The 24,284-nt window shown below is 31.4% G+C and overlaps 1 protein-coding gene and 1 long non-coding RNA gene across 6 annotated transcripts in view; both read right to left on the bottom strand.

The window, feature by feature from the left end:
- The window catches only part of LOC145326806 (uncharacterized), a 54,121-nt gene that overhangs the window by 24,065 nt on the left and 5,772 nt on the right, over nt 1–24,284 (bottom strand). The window contains exons 5-20 of one of the 5 annotated variants that reach the window (XM_080170224.1): nt 23,470–23,499; nt 23,159–23,270; nt 22,583–22,722; nt 20,915–21,044; nt 18,786–18,925; nt 17,925–18,027; nt 16,721–17,021; nt 15,431–15,638; nt 15,014–15,080; nt 14,203–14,266; nt 13,566–13,681; nt 12,975–13,063; nt 12,478–12,520; nt 11,805–11,882; nt 11,052–11,145; nt 8,137–10,721 (exon numbers count right to left, since the gene is read on the bottom strand). In XM_080170224.1, coding sequence (XP_080026350.1) covers nt 10,536–10,721; nt 11,052–11,145; nt 11,805–11,882; nt 12,478–12,520; nt 12,975–13,063; nt 13,566–13,681; nt 14,203–14,266; nt 15,014–15,080; nt 15,431–15,638; nt 16,721–17,021; nt 17,925–18,027; nt 18,786–18,925; nt 20,915–21,044; nt 22,583–22,722; nt 23,159–23,270; nt 23,470–23,499 — 1,901 coding nt within the window. In that variant the 3' untranslated portion in view covers nt 8,137–10,535. Of the gene's footprint in view, nt 1–1,571; nt 1,602–3,707; nt 3,848–5,478; nt 5,585–6,672; nt 6,712–7,510; nt 10,722–11,051; nt 11,146–11,804; nt 11,883–12,477; nt 12,521–12,974; nt 13,064–13,565; nt 13,682–14,202; nt 14,267–15,013; nt 15,081–15,430; nt 15,639–16,720; nt 17,022–17,924; nt 18,028–18,785; nt 18,926–20,914; nt 21,045–22,582; nt 22,723–23,158; nt 23,271–23,469; nt 23,500–24,284 lie in introns of those variants that run through there. The other 4 variants (XM_080170223.1, XM_080170226.1, XM_080170228.1 and 1 more) reach the window with 4 other exon arrangements.
- LOC145326809 (uncharacterized) lies at nt 2,374–3,700 on the bottom strand. The gene is made up of 2 exons (XR_013881980.1): nt 2,612–3,700; nt 2,374–2,414 (listed from the first exon to the last, which is right to left on the bottom strand). It is a non-coding gene; the product is annotated as an uncharacterized LOC145326809 (long non-coding RNA).

The raw sequence follows: 24,284 nt of genomic DNA, 5'->3' as shown, positions 1-24,284 counted from the left end.
GAAAAAAAATTCTAAGAGAATAACGCCAACAATTCTAGCATAAATCAACAAAAAGAGTAGTGTAACTGTGACGTACAGACCATGAAACCATGCAAGTAATTAGATTATGGCGGGAGATTTTTATTTCAAATTATTCTATTCCCTCTCTTTTTTAGACTTCTAAATGTAAATCAATAAACCTTTACACGCATATGATTAAATTGGCGCCAAAATTTCGTAACTATACCTTACAACTTATCCCACTCAATACTGTACAGACAGCTGTAGAGCGGGAGTTTTTAAATTCAATTAACGCCATCCCCTCCTCATTTAAGGCTGTATAAACTTTAGGGGAAAGTTTAACACTTTTGCGCCAAAATATGAATGGCATCTTTATTTCGTCTTATAAAATGCGGGGTTTTGATTGGTGGGTATTCGAGTTAAGATAAAGTAACCTCTTGACAAAAAAGCTAATTGGTTACCCATTTTCAAATTTAAAATTTATGTTCTGAATCTCTGATACTTTTGGCGGGTGTTTTAAATTCTAATTATCTTCCTTCCTTTTGATGCTTTGTAAACTCAAGCAAGCAAGGTTGACAATATTTGTTTGTTTCTCAATTAAGATCTCACTAACCACTGATTCGATTGAGTTCTTCATTTTAGAGAAGCTTCACAAGGTTCTATTAATTTAAAAACGGAGCCTCATGATGCGCAACTGTTACAATCTACAATTTAAAGTAGCAAAGGATTTTAATTTAAAGTAAAATATTTAGGAAAAATAAGTTACAATTACATAATGAGTTTCATACTTATTTATAAGTATCACATTTTTGTGTGTGTTTGACTGTCTTTGTACACAGAGGGATCTTGCTAACCGATGAACCAAAAATTAAAAATTTTTTTTTCTAGTGGCGGTTCATCTTAGGAGGATTGTGGATGATACCCTCAAATAAACCAAATAGTAAAAAACCTTCCCAGGACCTATTAACCTTAAAGTTTTTCCTGACTAATTTTATATTGTTACTTTTTACACCTTCATAAACGTTGTATTAATAACTGTTGATAAAAATCAGAAACAAGGAATTTTTATGATATTTGTCTCAGTTCCCCCCCCCCCCCCCCTTTCTCTAATTCATAATTTACATTTGATCAGTTTAAGGTTTTTAATTTACTGTGAATTGCTGCAGAGCGGAGCAATATTTATAACTTTTCCTAACTCCCTCAATTACTACAGAGAAACACCACTACCCCCCCCCCCCCCCCCCCCCACCACATCAGACAAACATGCCAAAATAGCCACTTTTGAGTTTTGTGAATCTTATCATTCAACCTCTAATTGTGGGGTAAGTGTAATGAAAGGGAAATGTGAATTAAAAAGGGAAATATTGCTTTTTAACAGGAATATTTCAAAAATGGCAGTGACCAGGATTATGCATAAATTGCTGGCAACCAGGAAAGTTAAACATTGGTAGCTCCAGCATTATTTCTTGTTATGCTAGATCCAGGAATCTTCTAACATTGCCAGGAAACAGGAAGCATTCGTTACCAGCAATATTTTACCATGAACTGCAGTAGATCCAAAATCAACTTACTTGGATTTTCCTCAATTTTCTTCTCCGAATCTATAAGAAATATGGCTTTTATTATAAAGATAATAATGATGATATGAAGTAAATTTGAAAAAAAAATTCACTAACTTACTATATACATACATGAAAACTTTTATAAGGCTGTCATAAGTTTTATAAAAATTCAGTAGGTATTATACTTTTAATATTTTTTTTCATATTTTGAAAATTTTGGTATGACAATTCACTTAAAGGAAGCCTGCAAGAAATACCATGCTTTAACTGCTATGACTGCCACAAGTAGACCCAATACCCCAAATTTAAAGCCATCAGCTTCTATAACAAAAAAGTTCTAGCCATTTTAAAATGACATTTATGTACAATGAAAATTTTGCAAGAATTTCAATGCTAATGTTAGAAATTTTAAAATTAAACTAAGTGGCTTAGAAACAAAATTATAAGTTTATTTTTGTCATAAATTTAGGTTGCCAGTAACTAATTATATTTTTACAATAAAATACCTACCCATGTTTATAGTCAAAATCATTAAAATAAATTAAGTTTAACTTGCATTGTACCGAGTGTACTGTAACCAATCAGAAGGCTGAATCAGAAAAGCAACCAATCACAGCTAAGCTTGTATTAATTTCCCCCTTTGTTTACGCTATGATTTTCATTTACAAATGCAATTTAAATCGAATTTTTCTCATAGATTTTGACTATGAAATGTAATGTTTATATTGTAAAAATGTAATCAGTATATTCATAAAAAGGACGCGCACAAACTATTCTATTCCCCAACAAGGAAAAAAATCAACACATCAGGCACCGAAATTTTTCGTTTATTGGCATAAACATCATCAGGGTCTAAAAAAATATTAAATTTTTTTCACAAAAAAGTATAAGAAATGGTTATATACACAATAACATAACAAATCATTTTAGCAAAATGGTCAAAATTTAAAGAAACAAGGACAATTATATCAACAAAAAGCGTAGTAACAACAGGACTATGTAAATTTAAAATATGTAATAAAAAAATTCTATAAAATAAAACAACTTACATGGTTATTTATATACATTTTTTCACATAAAATTTAGCAGTATCTTCGTGCATTGTCAAGAATAGAATGAGTTTTTTGGGGGAAAATTAGTTTGATAACAATACAGGCGGTCAAAATGGTCAAAATTTGGGTGGTTGTTGAAAATCATCTGTTTAAAGGGTTAAATAACTATTACAAAAATGTTATATATAATAAAGACAAAAAAAGGAGGTACAAGAAAAAAATTTAAGGTTGCAACTGGCAATTAATAATTTCTGTTTAATCCAAAGATTACAGTATTTTTTTCTAAAATCCAATATTTTTCACGAACATCTAATAAAGTTTTATCTTTTTTATTTAATTTTTCAAAAGGTGTAAAAATCATATCTGAATGAGAGTGGTTTCTACTGTTAAAATGCTTTGGTACAGGTTTCTCATTCTTTTTATTTATGATATCCCATGAGTGGCTGTTAAAGCGTCTACACACAGGTGTCGTAGTTTGGCCTACATATTGCATATCACATTTTTTACATTGAATTGAATAAATAATATAACTATCAGAGCATTTAATTTTAGATTTTATAGGATATTTCTTTTTTGAATGACTAGCAACATGTTCTGTTATGTTTTGAAATGTAATCAGTTACCGGAAATCTAAGTTTCTGACAAAGATAAAGTTATAATTTTGTGTCTAGGCGACGTAATTTAATTTTATATTGTTTTTTCTTTTTATGAGCATTTGAAATCTTTCAAAATTTTCATTGTACATAAAATGCTATTTTGAAATGTCTAGAACTTTTTGGTTATTGAAGCTGAAGACTTTAAATTTGGAGTATTGGGTCTACATAATAAAGTTGTATTTAGCTTTTCATCATGGTCTCTAAAATTACAACATAACAAGCCTTTTTATGTGATTTTCAGAGAGAGAGAAGGGACAATGGGCTGTTTATGACACTAGTTCCCAAAGTTTTATAATAATGTTTTCTTACTCATTGTGTTTAATTGTTTCAACCACTAATTTTAATCTACAGAAGAATCATCATTGGGGATGTACATCTATTTATTGGCCATTGTCTTACCCTTTAGATATCTGGGTAGTCCCATTTTACAAATATACCTTTATTAGTGTCTTTTGGTGGCTTCTCAGGATCCATCCCGACTTCTATACATTTGTTGTAACGACAACTTTTACATCTATTTCTGGTTTCCTCGGTTATCTCACACTCATCAGTATTGGAAATGCAGGTTGGTTTAGCCCTAAATAGTTATTTGCCGCATTTTATTATAGACAGCTTTCCATGGTTGGGTATTATAATTAAAAATTAAAAGATTATAACCAATTTTGTAAGCCCCAAGGGAACGACGACCCGGTCGGACAAACATGGAATTAATTTTATGATAGTGTAAGGCCCAATCTTAGGGGCGAGGCTAAGTCGGTTTATTTCGGTTATTTCGTTTTTCCCTATGTTCTAATCGACTGAGAAAAAAACATAAAATTCATTATTTAATTGCCTACAAAAAAAGTATGAAAGCAAATTTTTGTGAGATGAATTTTTAAATCATAAAAAAGCTTGTTTAGTTTTCTCAGAATTTAACATTTTGTGAGGCCATATCCAGTTTTGACCTTTTGTAGTAACTTTTTCAATCTTAATATGTACATAGAAGAACGATGTCTGTCTGTCTGTGTGTTTGTTTGTAGCGAAAGATCTCGCTAACCGCTGAACCGATCGGGTTATCCTTTACAGGATAGCTTCTAATAGGTCCCGGGAAGGTTTATAACTATTTTCTTGGGTTGTGGTAAACCCCTAACCCCCTTAAAAAATTAAAAATACCCCTCCCCCCCCCCACAAATTTTTTTTATATTTTAAACTAAAATTAAAATAGTGGGGTCGAATAAAACCCCCCCCCCCAATTTTTTTTTTTTAAATTTTCTATATAATCTAAAACACGAAAAATTACTTTCAACAAACCTCTTGGGGCAAAGCCCCTAGAGGCTAGGGGCGAAGCTGCTAGTTTTATATAAAGGGGGACGTAACTGAAGCCTTTTTGATGCAAGAGGGGGGGGGATTTCTTAGGAACCACTTGATGAGCCGTACAAATTTTTTTGAGATAAGCTTTTATGGGTATGAACAGCTTTTAGTTTCAAATTTTAAAAAAAAACGAAAAAACACCCGAGATGGCCCTTCCTTACACTATTTATCTAAATATTTCTGGAAAATTGTCTGTAATATGATGCTATATATATTTTTTTTGTAATCCAGTGGATAATAAACAGTTTCAAAGCCATGCTGGAAAAGTTATTATTGGTGTATTATCATAAGTAGCATAGCTCCTTGTTCTTTATACAATACATTTCCACATCAGAATAGGTATAAAAAAGCAATTTAATTTTGTTTGCTTCTCACTTAGTTTTAAAGAAAATTGAGTGAAACCTTTTTATTTGTTTTCGCGAATCAAACAATTTGTAATATCTAATTTAAGACCATGTTATTTGTTTTTCAAATTATCCTTTCAACTAACCCCTGACGGGGTACTGTCATTTTTATGTTGAATTTATCGTTTCAAATTCACAAGATAACTTTTACCCAGGAATAAGGTATAACCAACAAATGAAATAATTCTAAAATAATATTTGGGGGGCAAATAAAAAGGTCATCAATTTAACTAGGTGTCCCCCCCCCCTTCCCCAACAACAGCTGAAATTTACATATATGTTGCATGATTTTTTTCCCAATAAATTTCATTGTTGGTATTAGCTGGCATTTAACACCACTTCTTGTGTATTGGGCTGCAAATTGAACCCATAACCAACCTGATGATGAGAGGATGTTTTATGCTCTGATACAGTTATGTAATATTATACCTATGGGTTTAAACCTGTTACTTACTTTTTGTGCCATTTTCTAAAAAAATCTTGACATCCGCGGCATGAAACTACTCCATTTAAATTCCAGCTGCAGGCAGGGCTATTACAGACTTCACAAAGTTTTATTCCTGTAAACAAAAAAGAGATTTCTTTAAAGGTGGTTAGCAAACACAAAAACCCTACCCTCCATAATATTTAAAATAAGGAGAGGCGATAATTTTTTTCTTATGTCTTGCCCTGCAAGAAGCCCTCATCATATTGGTCTATTCTGAACCCAAGATAGCTAGCCAAACGTAAAATACAAACACACAAAGACTAACCCCCTTCCCCCGTTAATATTAATTTATTTAAAATTATGGGAGAGGGGATTTTGTACTTTTTAATAAAAAAAAAATTGGAAAAGAAAAATATTAATCAGAATACATACACTTAAGGAACAGGGGGAGGGGGAAGGGAACTTAACTAGTTAGGTTAGGCTTATAGTTTCTACAAAATAATTAGCAACACCACCAAAACCCATTCCCTAACTATTTTAATAAAACATTTTTTTTTTTTGACACCACTACACCATAAGAAAGTCCTCCTAGAGATTTTTTTCCCATAAAAGAAAGAATACATATTTTCCAGTATGGCTTCAAAACCAATTAATATCCGGTGAATTACAACCAGTTCTCACCCGCACTGAAAAATGATGTATAGCATTGTATTATATCCAATTTTCTAAGAATATAGAAATGTACAATCATAAGAATAAACCAGATGCTATAGCCCGTTCCTTCGGCATCTCAGGGCTTAAAAAACTGGTTTTAATCTTATATTTGTACATTTATGTATCCACGGAAAGTTGTTTATAACACGTTGCGATAAATAACTATTCTAGAGAAAAATACAATGTTTTAGGCAACTCTTAAACTTAATTCTGTGAAAAATGTTTTCGGATTGTGTTTATGTTATTATAATAATAATGGATGTAAAAAAACGTGGATAGTAGGTATGTCACGGGAATAAGTATCGTTAACTTAGCTTTCTAACATAAAACTTATTTATTGGTCAGTTCATTTCGGGGATGTAGTAAAATGGGGTAGAAGGGAGTAAGTATTGTTTAAGCCCGCTGCGTGTTGCAATACATTAGAGAAAATGAAAATCTGGTGTAAGATCCAAGTGATAATACATCCATTGTTATTATAATGTAATTTCAAATAAAAATTCAACTTACTCTCTTTTTGTTCTTTTTTACTCTCCTTCTTTTTCGAATCTAAAAAAATGATAGTTAGTTAGGTACCTATAATATACTTATCTTTTTAATTGTTTGTTGTATTGACAACTTAAGAAAATATCCAAAATTAATTATTAACTTACGATATTGATTCCTAAATTACAGAATGATTGACAACTTTGAGTCAAGATTAGTTCATGGTAAAATGTAAAACGATGGTATCCAAAAAACTTTAAAGGCTTCTAACGGCCAAACGGAGGAATGTATAGATTGTGCTCGCACAAGACAGTATAACGGTGGGCGGACATGATATGTAAGTTCAGCCATTTGAAAGCTAGTAGCCTTTAAAATTCATAGATTTTTGGATATAAGCATTACAAGGATTATTTTACTTTAAACTTAAGTTGTTTCACATCTCTTCAGGTGAAAATGACTTATGAAGTTTACAAACGTTTAATGAAAATTTCGTTACATATGAAAGTGAAAAAAACGGATAAGGATACCTCAGGGGTGTATATTCTGCATGGGATAACCTGCTAATGGAGGAGCGGGTAGAATGAAAAATATGCAGGCGGGGGAAAAAATAAAGTGTAGTGACAACATCAGCTGACACTATAATCTTTTAAATCTGTCCAAAAACACTAAGATATAGGGAAATATTTGTAAAATGAGTAAAATGTTACATGCCCACTCATTTATACACAATACAATACCTTAGAAAATTTGATTTAAACTAGGGGGTGGATGATAAAATATTTTTTTTTTTGCAAAGGAAAAAACCTACCTATCTTAAGAAGAAAATACACCCAAAGATAGGTATCTTTATTCTTATTTTTACCTGAATATTTAGAAGCATCTAAGAATTCATCCTCTGAAGAAGTCTCACCCTTCATATCATTCAAGTCATCACCATTGTAATCTGGATCATCAAGAATAGTTTCATCTTCCATAACCTCCATAGCATCTCCATCATCTTGTACTGATACACTTGGAATTTGGAAATTATTATCAAATTCATACTTACAAAATACTTCTGAGGATTGTAACAAATCATTAATAGAAGATGCTTGTTCCAGCAATGATGGTTCTAAATTATTTCTTATGCCAGCTTTAGTGTCTTGTTTAGGATCAAGAATGTAGACTTCATTTTTTATGTCTCCAGGATCAATTGGCAACTCAAGTAACTCAGGAATTTGTTGTATTTTGATTTTAGAATCTTTGTCAGCATTAGTTTCCATGCTTGTAGAATCAATCATAGTAAACCTGTCAGCTATATGTTTAGTAAGATATATCTTACTTTCAACTATAGATAATTTGGCAACGCTTAAATTCATAATTAAGTCTTTGGGTACTTTAATATTTATTGCTAGAGTACAAATAGTTTCCATGTTAGTTTCCACAGCTTCAACTAGTTCAAGAAGCACTCCCATTTGTGTGGTCATTGTAAATATTATTATCACAAAATCTGAAAGAAGTTCAATTATAGTTTAATTGCCTTTTAAGGTTTAAAATCCTAAAATTTCAAAAATAGTTACTACTACCTACCATAAAATTAGTTAAGTTACTTAGTAAATAAAATAAAAAATATTATTAGTTACCTACCTACATGTTAAGTTGCTTACCCTCTTCTTGTAGGGTTAGAAAAATTTCACTTAGTTCCTAGTAAAATGTAAGTCTTAGGATGGTTAAAGGCTATTTTTCTGTCCCCCAATTATCACTTCAAAAATAGAGCCTCTAGAATATGCTAGGTGCACATCTACAAGTGAAAAACATAAAATCTTAATTATTGAGTATATAAATAATTTCTTAAAAATCATGTGATAATGTAATTTATAATTTATAAAGTTAAAATCGATTTCTAAGTTTATAAAATGCATTGTTCCAATTGACAGCGATGATTAAAAGGAAGTATTTGCCAAATAAATAAAGTAAATTGTTCTATAATTTTAAGCTTTCCTCACTCTGCGTTCATTTAATGATAGCAAGGTTGGCAAGAAAAGTCCAGCGCAGTTAAAACCACATATTATTTTTCCAGTTTTAACCACTAACAAAAATCTAGGAATCGATCTAGCACCCCAATTAATTTACAAATCTTAATAAAACTTAATGAAAATATGTAGATTTTATAATTAGAATATCAATCTATTTGATCCCTGAAATTTTCAGTCCCTTGGTTAATTAGTAATAGCTTTCAGAGAGTTTAATTTGTATTAATGATATTCATTAGAGTACAATTTGTTCAATTTCTAATTAGCGCGTACATTTTCGGTTTGGAAACATTGAGTCATGAAATCCAGTAATTAAATAGAAATTATAAAATAATATAAACTCTTGTCCATGCAGTATGGCTTGGGAATCGATAAATATCAGCTGGATTATAACCGGTTCACAATCAGAAATTATGTATAGCATCTTAATACAGACAATTTTCTGTGAATATTAAGATAAAAATCATAAATTTAATACCAGTTTTATTAGCCCAGGCCTTTTCGGAAGGGGTTGTAAAGTTTGCCCCAAAAATGGAGAATTCATTGAGTTCAATTGTAAGCCAGATTGTATTAGGAGAGACAAAAACCTTTACAATTAAGGATACATATTACAAAAAAATACTAAAAATACAATCATAACAGTCTATTGATTCTCATTGATTTTGTATTAAACCCTTTAACGTTTTTATTATGACACAATCCGCAGTTGTACTCAAATTCACAAATTCAATACTTCACATCTAAAAATTAAATATTTTGGATTTGTACATTTAGTTTTATTCTTTAAAGGACGCCTGCAAGAAATAACATGCTTTAACTGCTGAAAGACTGCCACAAGTAGACCCAATACACCAAATTTAAAGCCTTCAGCTTCAATAACAAAAAAGTTCTAGGCATTTCAAAATAGCATTTTATGTACAATGAAAATTTTGAAAGATTTACAATGCTTATAGAAGAAAAAAACAATATTAAATTACGTCGCCTAGACACAAAATTATGACTTTATCTTTGTCAGAAACTTAGATTGCAGGTAACTGATTATATTTTTACAATAAAAACACCACATCTCATAGTCAAAATCCATGAAAAAAATTCGATTTAAATTGAATTTTTAAACGAAAATCAAACGGAAACAAAGGGGGAAACTAAGACAAGCTCAGCTGTGATTGGTTGTTTAGCTGATTCAGCCTTCTGATTGGCTACAGTACACTCGGTACAACGCAAGTTAAACTTAATTTTTTTTAATGATTTTGACTATAAAAAGGGTATTTTTATTGCAAAAATATAATTAGTTACTGGTTGCCTAAATTTATGACAAAAATAAGCTTATAATTTTGTTTCTAGGCCACGTAGTTTAATTTCAAAATTTCTAACATTAGCACTGCAATTCTTTCAAAATTTTCATTGTTTATAAAATGTCATTTTAAAATGCCTAGAACTTTTTTGTTATAGAAGCTGAAGGCTTAAAATTTGGGGTATTGGGTCTACTTGTGGCAGTCTTTCAGCAGTTAAAGCGTGGTATTTCTTGCAGGCTTCCTTTAAGAACTCATTTTAAAATAAAATACAGAAAGTTATTTACATCAAATTAAAATTAGAACATTAATCATTATAATTAAATAGAAATTTTCTCTATCTTTACAATAAAATTATCAAAAATTAATTATTCAAAACAAATTTTCTCTTGTTCTTTTTATCAATTAAAATTAAATAAACCAAAATTTATTATTTTGGTAACATTTGAAAAATCAACCTTCAATTTATTAAGGGCCTTAAATAACGAATAAAGATGGGGGGGGGGGCGTAAAGACATCTCTCCCTCCCCCTTTTTATCTTATTCAAGCAACTAAATTGAAATATCTTAATAAAACATGTTTATTATTCCATCATTTCTAAACCTTCATCATCAGGTTGTTGTTGTTTCACTTCATATTTCTTGGATTTAATTTCTCCATTCTTTATTTTTTCCAATACCTCCTTGTGTGTGATTTCTATTTTATGAACATCTCTCAAGTGTCTGCCAACATTTCTATCATGGCTGAATTGCTTGTTGCAGATATAACACTGAAAAAATGAGTTTCAATTATATAATATTCATTCAAGGGTGTATGTTCTGCACAATATTATTTTTTTACCTGGCTACTAAAATATGGGTATAGTCACTTTTGTGGCAACGCCTCTTAGTCGTATTTTCACAGTAGCTTTACTCCTATTTCTAGCCCTTGCGGGGGGCTCTAACCCAGCGGGGCCAATTGCCTAACCCTGCCAGGCAATCAACTAACCTAACCTATCAAAAGCTACTGTGAAAATACGGCGAAACATTCCTGAAGAGGCGATGTTATGAAAGGGACTATACCCTTAATAGGCAATTTTATAAATGAATATTTAACTTACCCAGACTACTAAAGATTGCTCATGAACCAACTGAATGTGAGACCAAATTTTGTTTGCGCTATACATCTTCATACAATAGCAGCATTCCTTTTTACTTAAAATAAAATAAATTAGTTTAGTGACAACTGAAGCCAATAAATTAAAAAAAAACCTAGGTAGTAGGTACTTACCTAAAAAGGGTACCAACACTTTAGAATCATTTAATACCTATATTTGCGACAACTTTTGTTACACAAAAACTTCTAATTTTAAACATTTACAAAACGGCTTGCTTTATTTCAGCCATAACACTGTGCCCCAGAGGAATAAAGAGCTGGTACAGGTACGGAACACTGTTTAAAATTGCATGAAATGGTATGGATGATCTATTTTGTTTAAGGGAAGAAGATGTACACTTACATTAATATATATGGCATCACAGACGTCCAAGGGTTAAGGTAAAGGAGTATTTACTATTTACCCCTCCTAAAACTTTGAAAACCCCTCATTTCATCCCCCTCAAAATTTTTATAATACAAACATTAGATTACCCCCATCAAACCTTGGAAACCCATCTTTTCAACCTCCTAAACAAAACAAGTGCATGGCATTGTGTGCTTTGCTTCTACAAAACTGGTATAGGGAATCTTCATGAAATACATTCTGTCGTCTTTATTGATTAGCAACTGAGTAAATGTAATTTCCCTTAAGTGTTATGGACGGACAGACAAAGTGAACGATAAAGTAGCTTTGCTAATAAAAAAGACAACATACATGTGACGTTCAAAATTATGTTTCTTCAAGTTCAAAAACTTCTTTCCACATTCTTCACAAAATTTTCCATGCGACTCTGTCAATTATGATAAGATAACTAAATCTTTCACCAGGGATTACAAATTACATAAAAACAGGAATCTAAAAGGATAAGACAATGGCCAATTAATTGATGTACATCCCTAATGATGATACCTACACAAAATAACAAATATTGGTTGAAAGCTTAGACAGTCAACTTAAAAAATCAACCAGTCAAAATTTAATAAAAGTCCACAAATTGTTAAGCCAACAAATAAAAACGTTATTAAAACACTTGAGGGACTAGTGTAATAAGCAGCCCAATGTCCCCTTCCTCCCTGCATTAAAGTGAAGCTCAACTAATCATATGAAAAAAAAGAAAACAATTTTCTAATCATTTTACTTTGGCATCCAATTACCGCATAGAAATAATGAATATTTGAAGTTTTAAATTTTAAAAGAAGCCTGACTAAATTTTCCTTTGGTATATTTTACTCCCCAAAACCTACCTTGGACCTATGAGAAAAGATAACTAATACAAGCAGGTTAGCAAGACCTTTTGGTACTAACAGACAGATATCATGCTTCTTTTATATTAGGATAACAAATATAATTTATTATATAATACAAATGATTTGATTAAATCTTTCCTAGATGTTTTTCTTTTTTATGAGCATTCAGTTCCTTCAAAGTCTAGATAAAAAGGAGGTATAAAGTTTTAATTCTAACTTTAAAAAACCTAATCTTCATGGGAATCACCAAAACTTTCTAGTCTATCTAAAATGTTAGTGTTTCTACTACTATAAATGTTATCTATAATACAAAGTAGAATGATGTCTGTCCGTTTGTCCGTTCGTCCCTTAAGATCTCGGTAACCAATGAACCGATCAGATTCTACTCTTCAGGGTATACACCTATTGGTTCTGTGGTATTTATAGGATATATTCTTGGGGGGTGTGACACCCCAACCCCCCTAAAAATGAAAATCCCCCCCCCCCACAAAAAAGTTGTTTTGGGCAGTTACTTCACAGTGAATTGCAGCACCAGAAATACTTAATTTTTTTTTTAAATTATCTCTCGGGGTAAAGCCACTGGTGAAAACATTACCACAATTTTAAATACCGATTTAAAAACTTTATATCTGTTCCTGTAATATTTGTGAGCATATATTGCAGTGAAACACACCAGGATGGTTACTACGCATATGCAATTTTAATTTATGTGGACCTCTAAAAAACCTATAAAAAAATAGTTATTTATCGCATTTTATAATAAACAGATTTCCCTGGATATTTAATTGTTCAATTATAAAATTTAAACCAGTTTTTTAGCCCCGAGATTTCGAGGGCATAGGCTAAAAAGTTGGTTTTAATCTTATGATTGTTAATTTCTTAATCGTAGAAAAATAGATATAATACGATGACATACATAATTTTTTTGTATGGATAAGAACCATTTCATATGCATCGGATATTAATCGGTTAAGAAGCGATACTGGAAAAAAAGATTAAGTCATAATGCTTGTGCCTTACATGAAGGTAAAATTCTAATAGAAGGTATGTTTTTTTTTAAAGCGAAGCTTTTCTATGATTAGGGCCAATCCGTTTCAGACCTTTGATTTTATGGAGGTTGTCCAAATTAGTTATATTTTCCACTTATGACGCGGACAGTATGATTGATGGACTAACAGACATAGTTGGATACTTAGTATCCTCACTTTTAAAGAATTATCAAACTTACTCGCCACAGGTATCACAAACAACTGTCTCTTTGTTTTTATGCATGCGGATAATATGTGTTGCCAGACTCAACTTTGATTTGCACATTTTACCGCACTCTTCGCATTTCAATGGATTCTTAATAAAAAAAAGGATTGTTTCTTGATTCATCACTTTAATTAGCACTAGCGACTACGCCCCCTTGTGGCCTCGAGGTGCACTTTAGGGTGAGAGTCAACGTATCCGGCATTTAAATTTTAGTTTTAGTAAAAAAAATTTTGAAGAAGGGTCATTTTTTCTAGGGGCCTTTTGTTAAAATAATGAAAACCTTCGGCAAAAAAATATAAACCTTCCTAGGACCTATGTAAAGCTACATTGTAAAGGAGAACCATATCGGTTCAGCTGTTAGCAAGATCCTCCAGTATACAGACAGACACACAGACATATTGTTAGGGGGACTATGCACAAACGGGAGCAAGAGATACTAAGGGGTCAACATATCAATCCTAAAAACATATCTAGCCTCAAAACTTGGTATTACCATAAGGTATAATCCATAAAACACAGACCCCAATTAGTCCAGCGGATGTAGGGCTGAAAAATCATCCGGACGAACAGACATTATACTACTTATTATAGATAATATACATGAATTTCACCTCAATGCCATGGCATACTTTCTTGTGCTTCTCCATATCATACCAAAATTGTTTACAATTTCTGTTTTCAATTGATTTTAAAATTGGAACTACTTAAATTTTATATAGGACAGTCTACTGCACAACCATACCCCTTATAGTTCTTCTCTTAGTGAATTAATCCCTTTTTTGTGAGCAAGGAAGGGATACCCAAAGGCTATATTTTTACATTTTTATGACATACTTCATGCCTTATGTCGGCTTCTCCTCTTAAAAGAGGAAGAAAATATTATAATATAATATATACATGTATTACAGTTAGCAATCCACCCAATTTATGGGCCGGATTCGGATTCTTACAAAATTCCGCCCAAAATAAAAGCGGATAAATCCGTGGATTGCGGATTACAGTTTTTTAGATTGTGGATTCTAGCAATACTTTTATAGGTCTTTTTATAAATAAATAATTCTAGCCCCTACAGCGGCCATCTTTTAACCCTTACTTAACCTAACCTAACATAAAATAAGCATTGAAAGCTAATTTTAAATAAAATACAAAAATTCTTTAAATGGTACCCATCATTTTACTTGTAGGAAACAATAAAATACTTTTTTAAGTGCTACAAAAGTCTTAAAAATTAATAATCCGAATCCGCAATTAGAATTGCGGATTCGGATACTTGGTTCAAAAACTGGCGGATTGCTGATTTCGGATTACCATCCCTTATATGTATGCAATTTATTTTAGTATTATCTATTGCAATCTTTATCATATTATTTACGGATAGACCCATTTGATGATGCTTAAAAATAACGTTTAAAATCAATCCTGCATTTTTTAAAGTGATTTCTTTTGTTATGATTTCTTCTTTCAAACGAAAACAGGGGTTGTTCACACGCTAAAATAAAATATGTTTGACAATATTCTTAAACATAAATAACTATTCCAGTATGACCTTGAAACCAATTATTATTTGCTGGATTGGAACCGGTTCTTAGACATACTCAAAAATCATGTAATTTGTTACGAATATTAAAATGAACAATCATAAGATCAATAACATTTTTGTTAACCCAGGTATTTGGCCTCTCGGAGTTAACAAAACCGACTTTAGACTTTTTATTTTATTTATGATTCAATAAATCACTAATACAATTTACACACCAAAGGAATATACAAACAAAATTGTAAAAACTGACTCAAAGTATCCATAAAATTCTTAATGTAAAATCAAGAAAAAAAAATTACTTTTACAAGCCCCCTTTCTAAAATGCATCTTCATATGATGTTCTATCTGATGAGCCTCAAAATTCCGTAGTGTGCAAATGCCGCACCCTGTGCTGAATTCTCCATACAGTGCATTTTTAAAGAAACTCTTCCTTGTTATCATAAAATAATTGTAGTTTCCAGTATCCAGTGCGTTCAATATGCCATCGTAAGTGTATATGCCTCGTCTCTAAATAAATACATTAGATATCAAGATGTTTAACAAGACAATTTATACCCTCGGCAAAGCGGGATCGAGACTGGCCCACACCACGTCATACTAGAGACGTTAAAATAGTATCTAAAGCTGCTATCAAAGAGTTGGGTTTCTTTTGGATGTTACTTAACCAAGTATCCGAGTATTGTATCCATTACCAACAGATGGTGATCTGGCTACTATAAATGATCACTTTAAATTAAGGAGAATTCTGTCCCTACGAGGTATTGAGACAATCTAAGAAATCCAAACAGCTGTACTTAATTTTAATAAAAACTTTGCAATTAGTAAAAATAAATAATAAAAAAAATAAAATTAAGTACTACTATACTGGTGCTGCCAGTAGTTTTATGTGAACTAACTTCCCATAAACCCAAAAAAAGGGGTGGGGGGGGTATTTTTTGTTTTTTGGGGGGGTTGTGGGTGTCCCACCTGTCATTGTTAATGATTATGTTGTTTTATCTATGATATGTTTATTTATTTCAGTTTGTGTTCTGTCAAGATATTTATTCATCTATGAAGATTTGTTTTTTTAATAAATATCTTAAATGTTGTGATGCTGTGTATTTATTTATCATTTATCAAAGCTTGGACGTCTTTATTACATTGCAGATACTTTAGTGGTGAAAATCTTTTTAAGGTTTTAAGATTATTTGCTTTAATTATGATCTGTTTGTTCCAGATTTACAATGATTGGCTAGTATAGACTTGGTGTGTTGTTGATTCAATATTGAAAGATATTTATTAAATAAACAAATCTTCATAGATGAATAAATATCTTGACAGAACACAAACTGAAATAAATAAACATATCATAGATAAAACAACATAATAATAAACACTGACACCACCCCCCAAGAAAAAAGCTTATAACCACCACAGGACCAGTAGGTATATTCCCTGAAGAGTAGAATCCAATCGGTTCAGTGGTTACCGAGATCTTAAGGGACGGACAGACATCAAGCTACTTTGTATTATAGATAATAAACAAACAGAATTTCTCACCATGTCAAGGCTACTTCTTTTAAAGGTAGACAAGAACTTAACAATTGTACCTGAGGAAATGTATTAGTAAACTCAATCAATCTCTTTGATTTGATCTGGTTTGGTTCATTGTCAAATTCAGCTGTCTCAGCTTTATTTCCAATGCTATCCTTGTTGTCATCAAACTGATCTTCAGATAATTTTCCTTCGGATTTAACCTTTTCAACAATTTCAGAAACTACATCGGGGTTGGGTTTTTTAATTGTTTTTCTCAATCCCAGCTTCATACCAACTGAAAGACATTTCTTAAAGCGGCAGTATTGGCAATAATGTCTTGTAAGCTTTGTAATCTCACAGTCGCCATATTCACATCTAGAAAAATAATAATTAAATTTTTATTAATTAATTTTCTTGCATCAAAAATTACAACAACAAAAAGTTTGGGGTATAGTCCCTTTCATGTCAACGTCTCTTAAGGGGCGATTCGTAGTATTTTCATAGTAGCTTTTGAGAGGTTATTTTAGGTTAGGTTAGATGATTGCCCCGCAGTGGCTATAAATAGTAGAAAAGCTACTGTTAAAAAACGACAAAACGCCCCTTAAGAGGCGATGCCACGAAAGGGACAATACCCAAAGTTTGTTAAGAATGACAACGGAAATTTAGTGGGGGTGGAGGAAGACTGCTCGTTGAAATAAGATCTTGCTTATTTGAGGGATAGATGGATATAGAATCAATTGCATCATGTAGATGTAGTTAATTGATAATGATCGAAAATGATGATACACAAATTTACCCCTTCTGTGGATTTTAATAAGTGGTTGAAACGTTTGAACACCCAACTTAATAAATCAACCAATCAAAATTCACTAAAGTCTCTAAAGTTATGGCAACGAATAAGAAAATATTATAATAAACTTTGGGGACTAGTGCAAGGACGTCCAAGCGTTTGTATTTAGAGGGAGTAAAAATCTAGATTGAAAAATTTTGGGGGGTTAATTTATGTTCATCATATAATAAAAATAATATTAATTCATACAATAGCAACAAAGAAAAAGTGGGGACACTGGGCTGTCTTTTAAACTTGTCCCCAAAGTTTTATAATAACGTTTTCTTCTTCGTTGGCATTACAACTTTGAGGACTATAATGAGTGTTGAAACGTTTCAACCACTAATTTTAATCTACAGATAGGTTAATTTTGTGTGTTATTATTGGGGATGTACATCAATTATTGGCCATTGTCTTATCCCTTTAGATCCCTGATAGAAACACTTTACCTTTTCTCTGGATCAGTATAAGCAAAAAAAGCAGAACACACATAACAAGAAACTGCTCCCATATATTTATGAACTTCGGTTTCGTCGCCACAGACGGTACATTCTAAAAAAAAAATGCAACAACATCCTTAAAATTAAAGCACAAAAACATTAGCAAAGTTTGGGTATTATCCTCTTAAAAATATTTTTTTTCTTCAATATAGCATTATGTGAGGCAAAAATAGGAAAGAAAACTACAAGGGTCACCACTAAAGGAGCACAAAAAAAGTGTAGAATAGCTTAATAGTTGGAGGTCAGAATTTTTATCATAATGATTTCAACATAAAATCTTCTTTAATTTTGTTTTGCTTGTGAACAGTCCTGTTTTATTCCTAAAAACTATAGTCTGCAATGACTGGATTTCTTTTGTTTACAAATAAGCACAATATTAAGAGAATGCCACAATTACCCTATAATTTCTCGATGGAGAAATACAAATTTTGCCCCCCCAACGACAGATGAAAAAGGCAATTTAATAAACTTTGCGTCATTTTGCCCCCCAAATCAATTTTCGAATTAATTTCCTTGTTGGTTATACCTTATTACTCCATATTTATTTTATGTTCTCCATTACAGACGGACCAAGTGAGTTATAAACTAGATGCGTACTAGTACGGAGAAGCTCCACAAAAAATTGACTTCTATCTATAATATCAGCTGAGTAAATCAAATGACCGCCAGAGCATTACAGTCAGACTGACAGGCCATGTAAATTATATAATGAAAGCTTATTGGTTTAACTGATAATCTTCACAAAAAATTCCAGAAGTCTATCTTGACTAGTAGCTGAGAAAAAAAACCTTTCCCTTTATACATAATTACCTCCATTATTGTCTTTAACCTTCTCAGGTTTCATTCCGACTTGTATACATTTGTTCCAGCGGCATCTTTTACAAACATTTTTGCTTTCCTCGGTTATCTCACAGTCATCGGTATTGTTAATGCAGGTTAGATTGCCAGCCCTTTATATTTTTGGAGTATTAAATAATGTAACATATTTATTAGACTATAAAAGTTGGAAAGATTTTTAATCAATATAATAGATTTGAAATCTGCATAAAATGTTAAGGATTTTTTATAAAATTAGTTTTTTATATAATTTTTTATTTAAAGGCGCAAATACAAATTAAGTTAAATAATTTTGAGATCTGTGATTGGTGGATTGAAAACTATCTGCGCTCTGATTGGAGAAGCTTAAGTGACGTACATCATTCAACCAATTAGAGCGTAGGTAGTTTTCAATCCAGCTATCCTATTGGTCAAAATTTATTAACTTAAATCGTATTTGCGCCTTTAAATAAAGAATTATATAAAAAACGAATTTTATAAAAAATCCTTAAAATTTTATGCAGATTTCAAATCTATTATATTGATTAAAAATCTTTAAAACTTTTATAGTCTAATATTTATATCCATGTTCTATTAAATTTTTACACTAGAACATAAAAATATTTCTACATATATTCAATAGATTTTTATAGCTAAAGCTCAGAAAAAGTTAGACCAAAAATTTAGCCAAACTTAGCAAATAACCAAATCGTAAATACAGTGTGGCCACAACCAAAAAAATACTGATACTGAAGAAAAAAAGGAAATACTGAAAATACTGAATCCTAAAATAAGAAAAAATACTGAAATACTGAACAAAAAAATACAAATACTGAATAAATATTTTTTTATATGATTCCTCATTTCAAAATTTCATCTATCATAGCTTTATCATTAGGGGGATATTTTAAAGATCTTTTAATTTTGCCTCTTAGATTTTATTGCACCAATTAAGCAGAAAATGACTGATAAATATATTAAATGATTACAAAACTTAAATACTTTTTAGTTGAGTTAAGAGCATAGACGTCCAACCTTTTCCCCCCCAAAATTTTTACCCCGGGGGTAAAATTTGTTTGGGGCGGGAGGGGGGGGGGGGGTAATTACCCCCTATGAAATCTATTGGCAGGGGTAAATTTTGTTTACCCCCCCCCCAAAATTTACCCCCGGGGTAAAATTTTTGAGGGGGGTAATTTAAATTTTATTAAATATTTAGTATTAAAAATTCGCGGGAAGTGCGCAAAATTTTTTTAGTTAGAGATTTTTTATTTTAAATTTTTAAATTGTTTGGGGGGGTAAATACCCCCTCCTAAACCTACGGCACCCCCAAATTCGTTTGGGGGGGGGGTAATCGCCACTTTACCCCCCCCCCCCCCTTGGACGTCTATGGTTAAGAGCATGCTAAAAAACTTTACCTTCAATAACCATGCAAAGTACTCACCTTAGATTATTCATTCTATTAATAGACAAAAAAATATCTGAAAAAAATACTGTATAAAAGCATATCAACTATCTAAAAAATTTATATTTGAGATGAAATTAAAAAAAAATGTATATTACCATAAAAAAAGCAAAATTAATGTACAAAGTTATAGGGTAATTTAAAGGAAAGTAAAGTGAGGCGCGAAGAGCCGAAAAAATCTGACATCAACTACTTGAAAAAACATCTTATTTATGCAAAATTTTTTAGAATTTAAGAAATAATGAAAATACTGAATCATGAAAATTTCCAAAAACTGAAAAATACTGAATAAAATTTTCAAATACTGAATATTCAGTATTTACTGAAAATACTGAACCCCCAATTTCCAAATACTGAAGAATACTGAATATTTTCAGTATACTGAAAAATGTGGCCACGCTGTAAATATGTAAAATTTATATTACATTGATTATTTCAAAAGATTAATAAAAGATACCTAGTGAAATTACTTTCCGTATGTAGATTATTCTATCCATTAAAAAAATTAGTAAAAGAAAAGTTCTTTTTTTTCAAAGGCTTTTTGGAACCTTTTTGAGAAAAAGGATAAATGCAAAATGCAACATTAATGAAAAAGAACATTATTTTTAGATCTAAACAGTCTAAAATCTATGTCCTACACAACTTTGACTAGAAAACTAACCTTTCTCCAGAACAACATCTTCTAAAAAAAGAAACACAGGAAGCACAACCCTTTGCTCCATAATTACGACATTTCAAGATTGCGGGGCTGCCACAGATTTGACATGCATCAGATGATGACATGCTATTTTCTACAAACAAACAAAAATAGTGTTTTCTAACAAAGTGCCTAGCAATCACAGCCCCCCCCCCCCATCTTATTTTAAAATAGAGACCCAATAAGTACCCTTAAAATTTATCTCACATTCTGTAGGCAATTTAATAACCAACAAATTTGCTTTTATGTTTTTTTCTGTCATTCGAAAGGAACATGGAGATAAAGGTCATTTTATGAAGGTAGGACGAAAATTACCGGATTAACCCCCCCCCGAAAATAACCCCCCCTCAACCTTTATTAAAAAATAAGGTGAGTTGGTATTTAACCCTGCAGGATGTACTCAACTAACAGGTCTAATCTGTGGGGATACTGTAGCTCTATGGTAAAGCACTGAGTTACCGTAATGAGAATTCGAGTTCAAACCCAATGTGTTGCTATCAAAACATGTTGTCTCAAATACTCCTATCAATTCACGCAACCTCCCCCTAGTTGCGGTAGATGGGAGATTGTTTGGATGTTTAATAAGCAAGAGTAGAATACCAACACATCCCTTAATCCCAGTCTTCTCTCAGGAGAGAGTGTCATTCATTTCGATGGCTTAATCTGGGACACCTGCCATACTGAAAATCGGAGAGGGTGAGGTAATAACGAGGAGCTCTCATAAGACAGGTGGTTATACTATCTTACCATACTCCAGGAGTCTTAGGTCCAAACTCTAAGAAACTATGGCTAATCAAACAAATCAAACAAACCTGTGCTCAATAAAAACAAAGATACCTCAAGGAAAAATTCAAACATATAAAAAATAAACTACCCCCTCCCCCTTATTTTTATAATATTTTATAAAAACATCCCTTTAGCTGCTGAAAGACTGTCACTAGTGGACCTAATGCCCCAAATCTGAAACCCCCAGCTCCAATGACAAAAAAAGTTCTAGGCATTTCAAAATGACATCTTAGGTATATGAAAATTTTAAAAGTTTTCCATTGCTAATGATAAAAATTTCAATATCAAATTTCATTGCCTAGACACAAAATTATAAGCTTATCTTCGTCAGTAACTGGTTAAATTTTTACAATAAAAATGCCACTTTTCAAAGTAAAAATATCCAAAAAAAATTCAGTTTAACTTTGCATTTTTGAGCAGAAAATCATAGCGGGAAAATAATAAATTAACATAAGCTCAGCTGTGATTGGTTGTTGAGCTGATTCAGCCTTCTGGAAATACTACTGTACTCTCAGTACAATCTAAGTTAAAGTTAATTTTTTAGTGATTTTGACTATAAAAATGGGTATTTTCATTGTAAAAATATAATAATTTACTGGCAACCTAAAAATGCCGCAAATAGGCTTATAATTTGTTTCTAGGCTACGTAGTTTAATTTCTAAATATCTATCATGACCAATGGAAATATTTCAAAATTTTCATGTACACAAAATGTCATTTTAAAATGCCTACAACTGTTTTGTTATTAAAGCAGTAGGCTTCAAATTTGGGGTATTGGGTTTACTTGTGACAGTCTTTCAGCAGTTAGATTGGTTTATTTCTTGCAGGGTTCTTTTAAAAAGATACCTTTAATAGTGTTGATGGAAGGCTTCGAAGGATCTATTCCAACTTCTATACATTTGTTGTAACGACAACTTCTACATTTTTTATAGGTTCTCTCGTTTATCACACACTCATCAGTTTTGGAAATGCAGGTTGGTTTACCCCTAAAGAGTTATTTTTCATTGATGGATTGTATTATATGATTGAAATATCCAGTTAACAGTTAGATTTGCTCTTTAAACTTTGTAAACTAGCTTGCTGAAACAAACAATTCATTCCATACTTTAGTAGAAAGAAAAACTGAAACCCAGCAGCCAAGAAAATGTATTTTGCAAAAAATCATAGTAGGGAAAGTACAGCTACGATTAAAGTAAGAGTGATTATAAACTCACAATACCTTCCTAGAACACCCCTGCTAGTTAGTTTCTTTGGTATGCTCAGGTAAATTTGTACCTTGCTTAAGCTAGCTGTGTATGTTGCGTGATTTTTTCCGAATTAATTTCTTTGTGAACCCATAACCAACCTGAAGATGAGAGGATGTGCTATGTTTTATGCTCTGATCTGATAGATATTTTATATAGGTATAAACCTGTTACTTACCTTTTGTGCCATTTTAAAAAAAAATCTTGACATCCGCGGCATGTAACCACTCCATAATAAAGATATCGGATGGCAGGGGCAGTTCTGTTACAGACTTGACATTTTCTTAAACCTATAAACAAAAAAGAGATTTCTTTGAAAGTGCAAGTAACCCTCATCCTATTGGTCTATACTATGCCAACTACGCTTTAACAAAATATTTAGTTTTCAGTAATTTCAAATGGAATTAATTGGCTAAATAGCAACCCCTGTATCCATAAAAAAAAATCCACTGAAAGATGACATAAGTTTTATAGAAAAAATCAACTTACTTGGATTTTCCTCAATTTTCTTCTCCGAATCTATAAGAAATATGGCTTTTATTATAAAGATAATAATGATGATATGAAGTAAATTTGAAAAAAAAATTCACTAACTTACTATATACATACATGAAAACTTTTATAAGGCTGTCATAAGTTTTATAAAAATTCAGTAGGTATTATACTTTTAATATTTTTTTTTCATATTTTGAAAATTTTGGTATGACAATTCACTTAAAGGAAGCCTGCAAGAAATACCATGCTTTAACTGCTGAAAGACTGCCACAAGTAGACCCAATACCCCAAATTTAAAGCTATCAGCTTCTATAACAAAAAAATTCTAGCCATTTTAAAATGACATTTATGTACAATGAAAATTTTGCAAGAATTTCAATGCTAATGTTAGAAATTTTAAAATTAAACTAAGTGGCTTAGAAACAAAATTATAAGTTTATTTTTGTCATAAATTTAGGTTGCCAGTAACTAATTATATTTTTACAATAAAATACCTACCCATGTTTATAGTCAAAATCATTAAAATAAATTAAGTTTAACTTGCGTTGTACCGAGTGTACTGTAACCAATCAGAAGGCTGAATCAGAAAAGCAACCAATCACAGCTAAGCTTGTATTAATTTCCCCCTTTGTTTACGCTATGATTTTCGTTTACAAATGCAATTTAAATCGAATTTTTTTCATAGATTTTGACTATGAAATGTAATGTTTATATTGTAAAAATGTAATCAGTTACCGGAAATCTAAGTTTCTGACAAAGACAAAGTTATAATTTTGTGTCTAGGCGACGTAATTTAATTTTATATTGTT

Source organism: Acartia tonsa, chromosome 8 (genome assembly GCF_053477335.1).
Source record: "Acartia tonsa isolate MP-2025a chromosome 8, ASM5347733v1, whole genome shotgun sequence".
NCBI lineage: Eukaryota > Metazoa > Arthropoda > Copepoda > Calanoida > Acartiidae > Acartia > Acartia tonsa.
The sequence above is the reverse complement of the archived record's forward strand: the minus strand, read 5'-3'. Positions and strand labels throughout refer to the sequence as shown.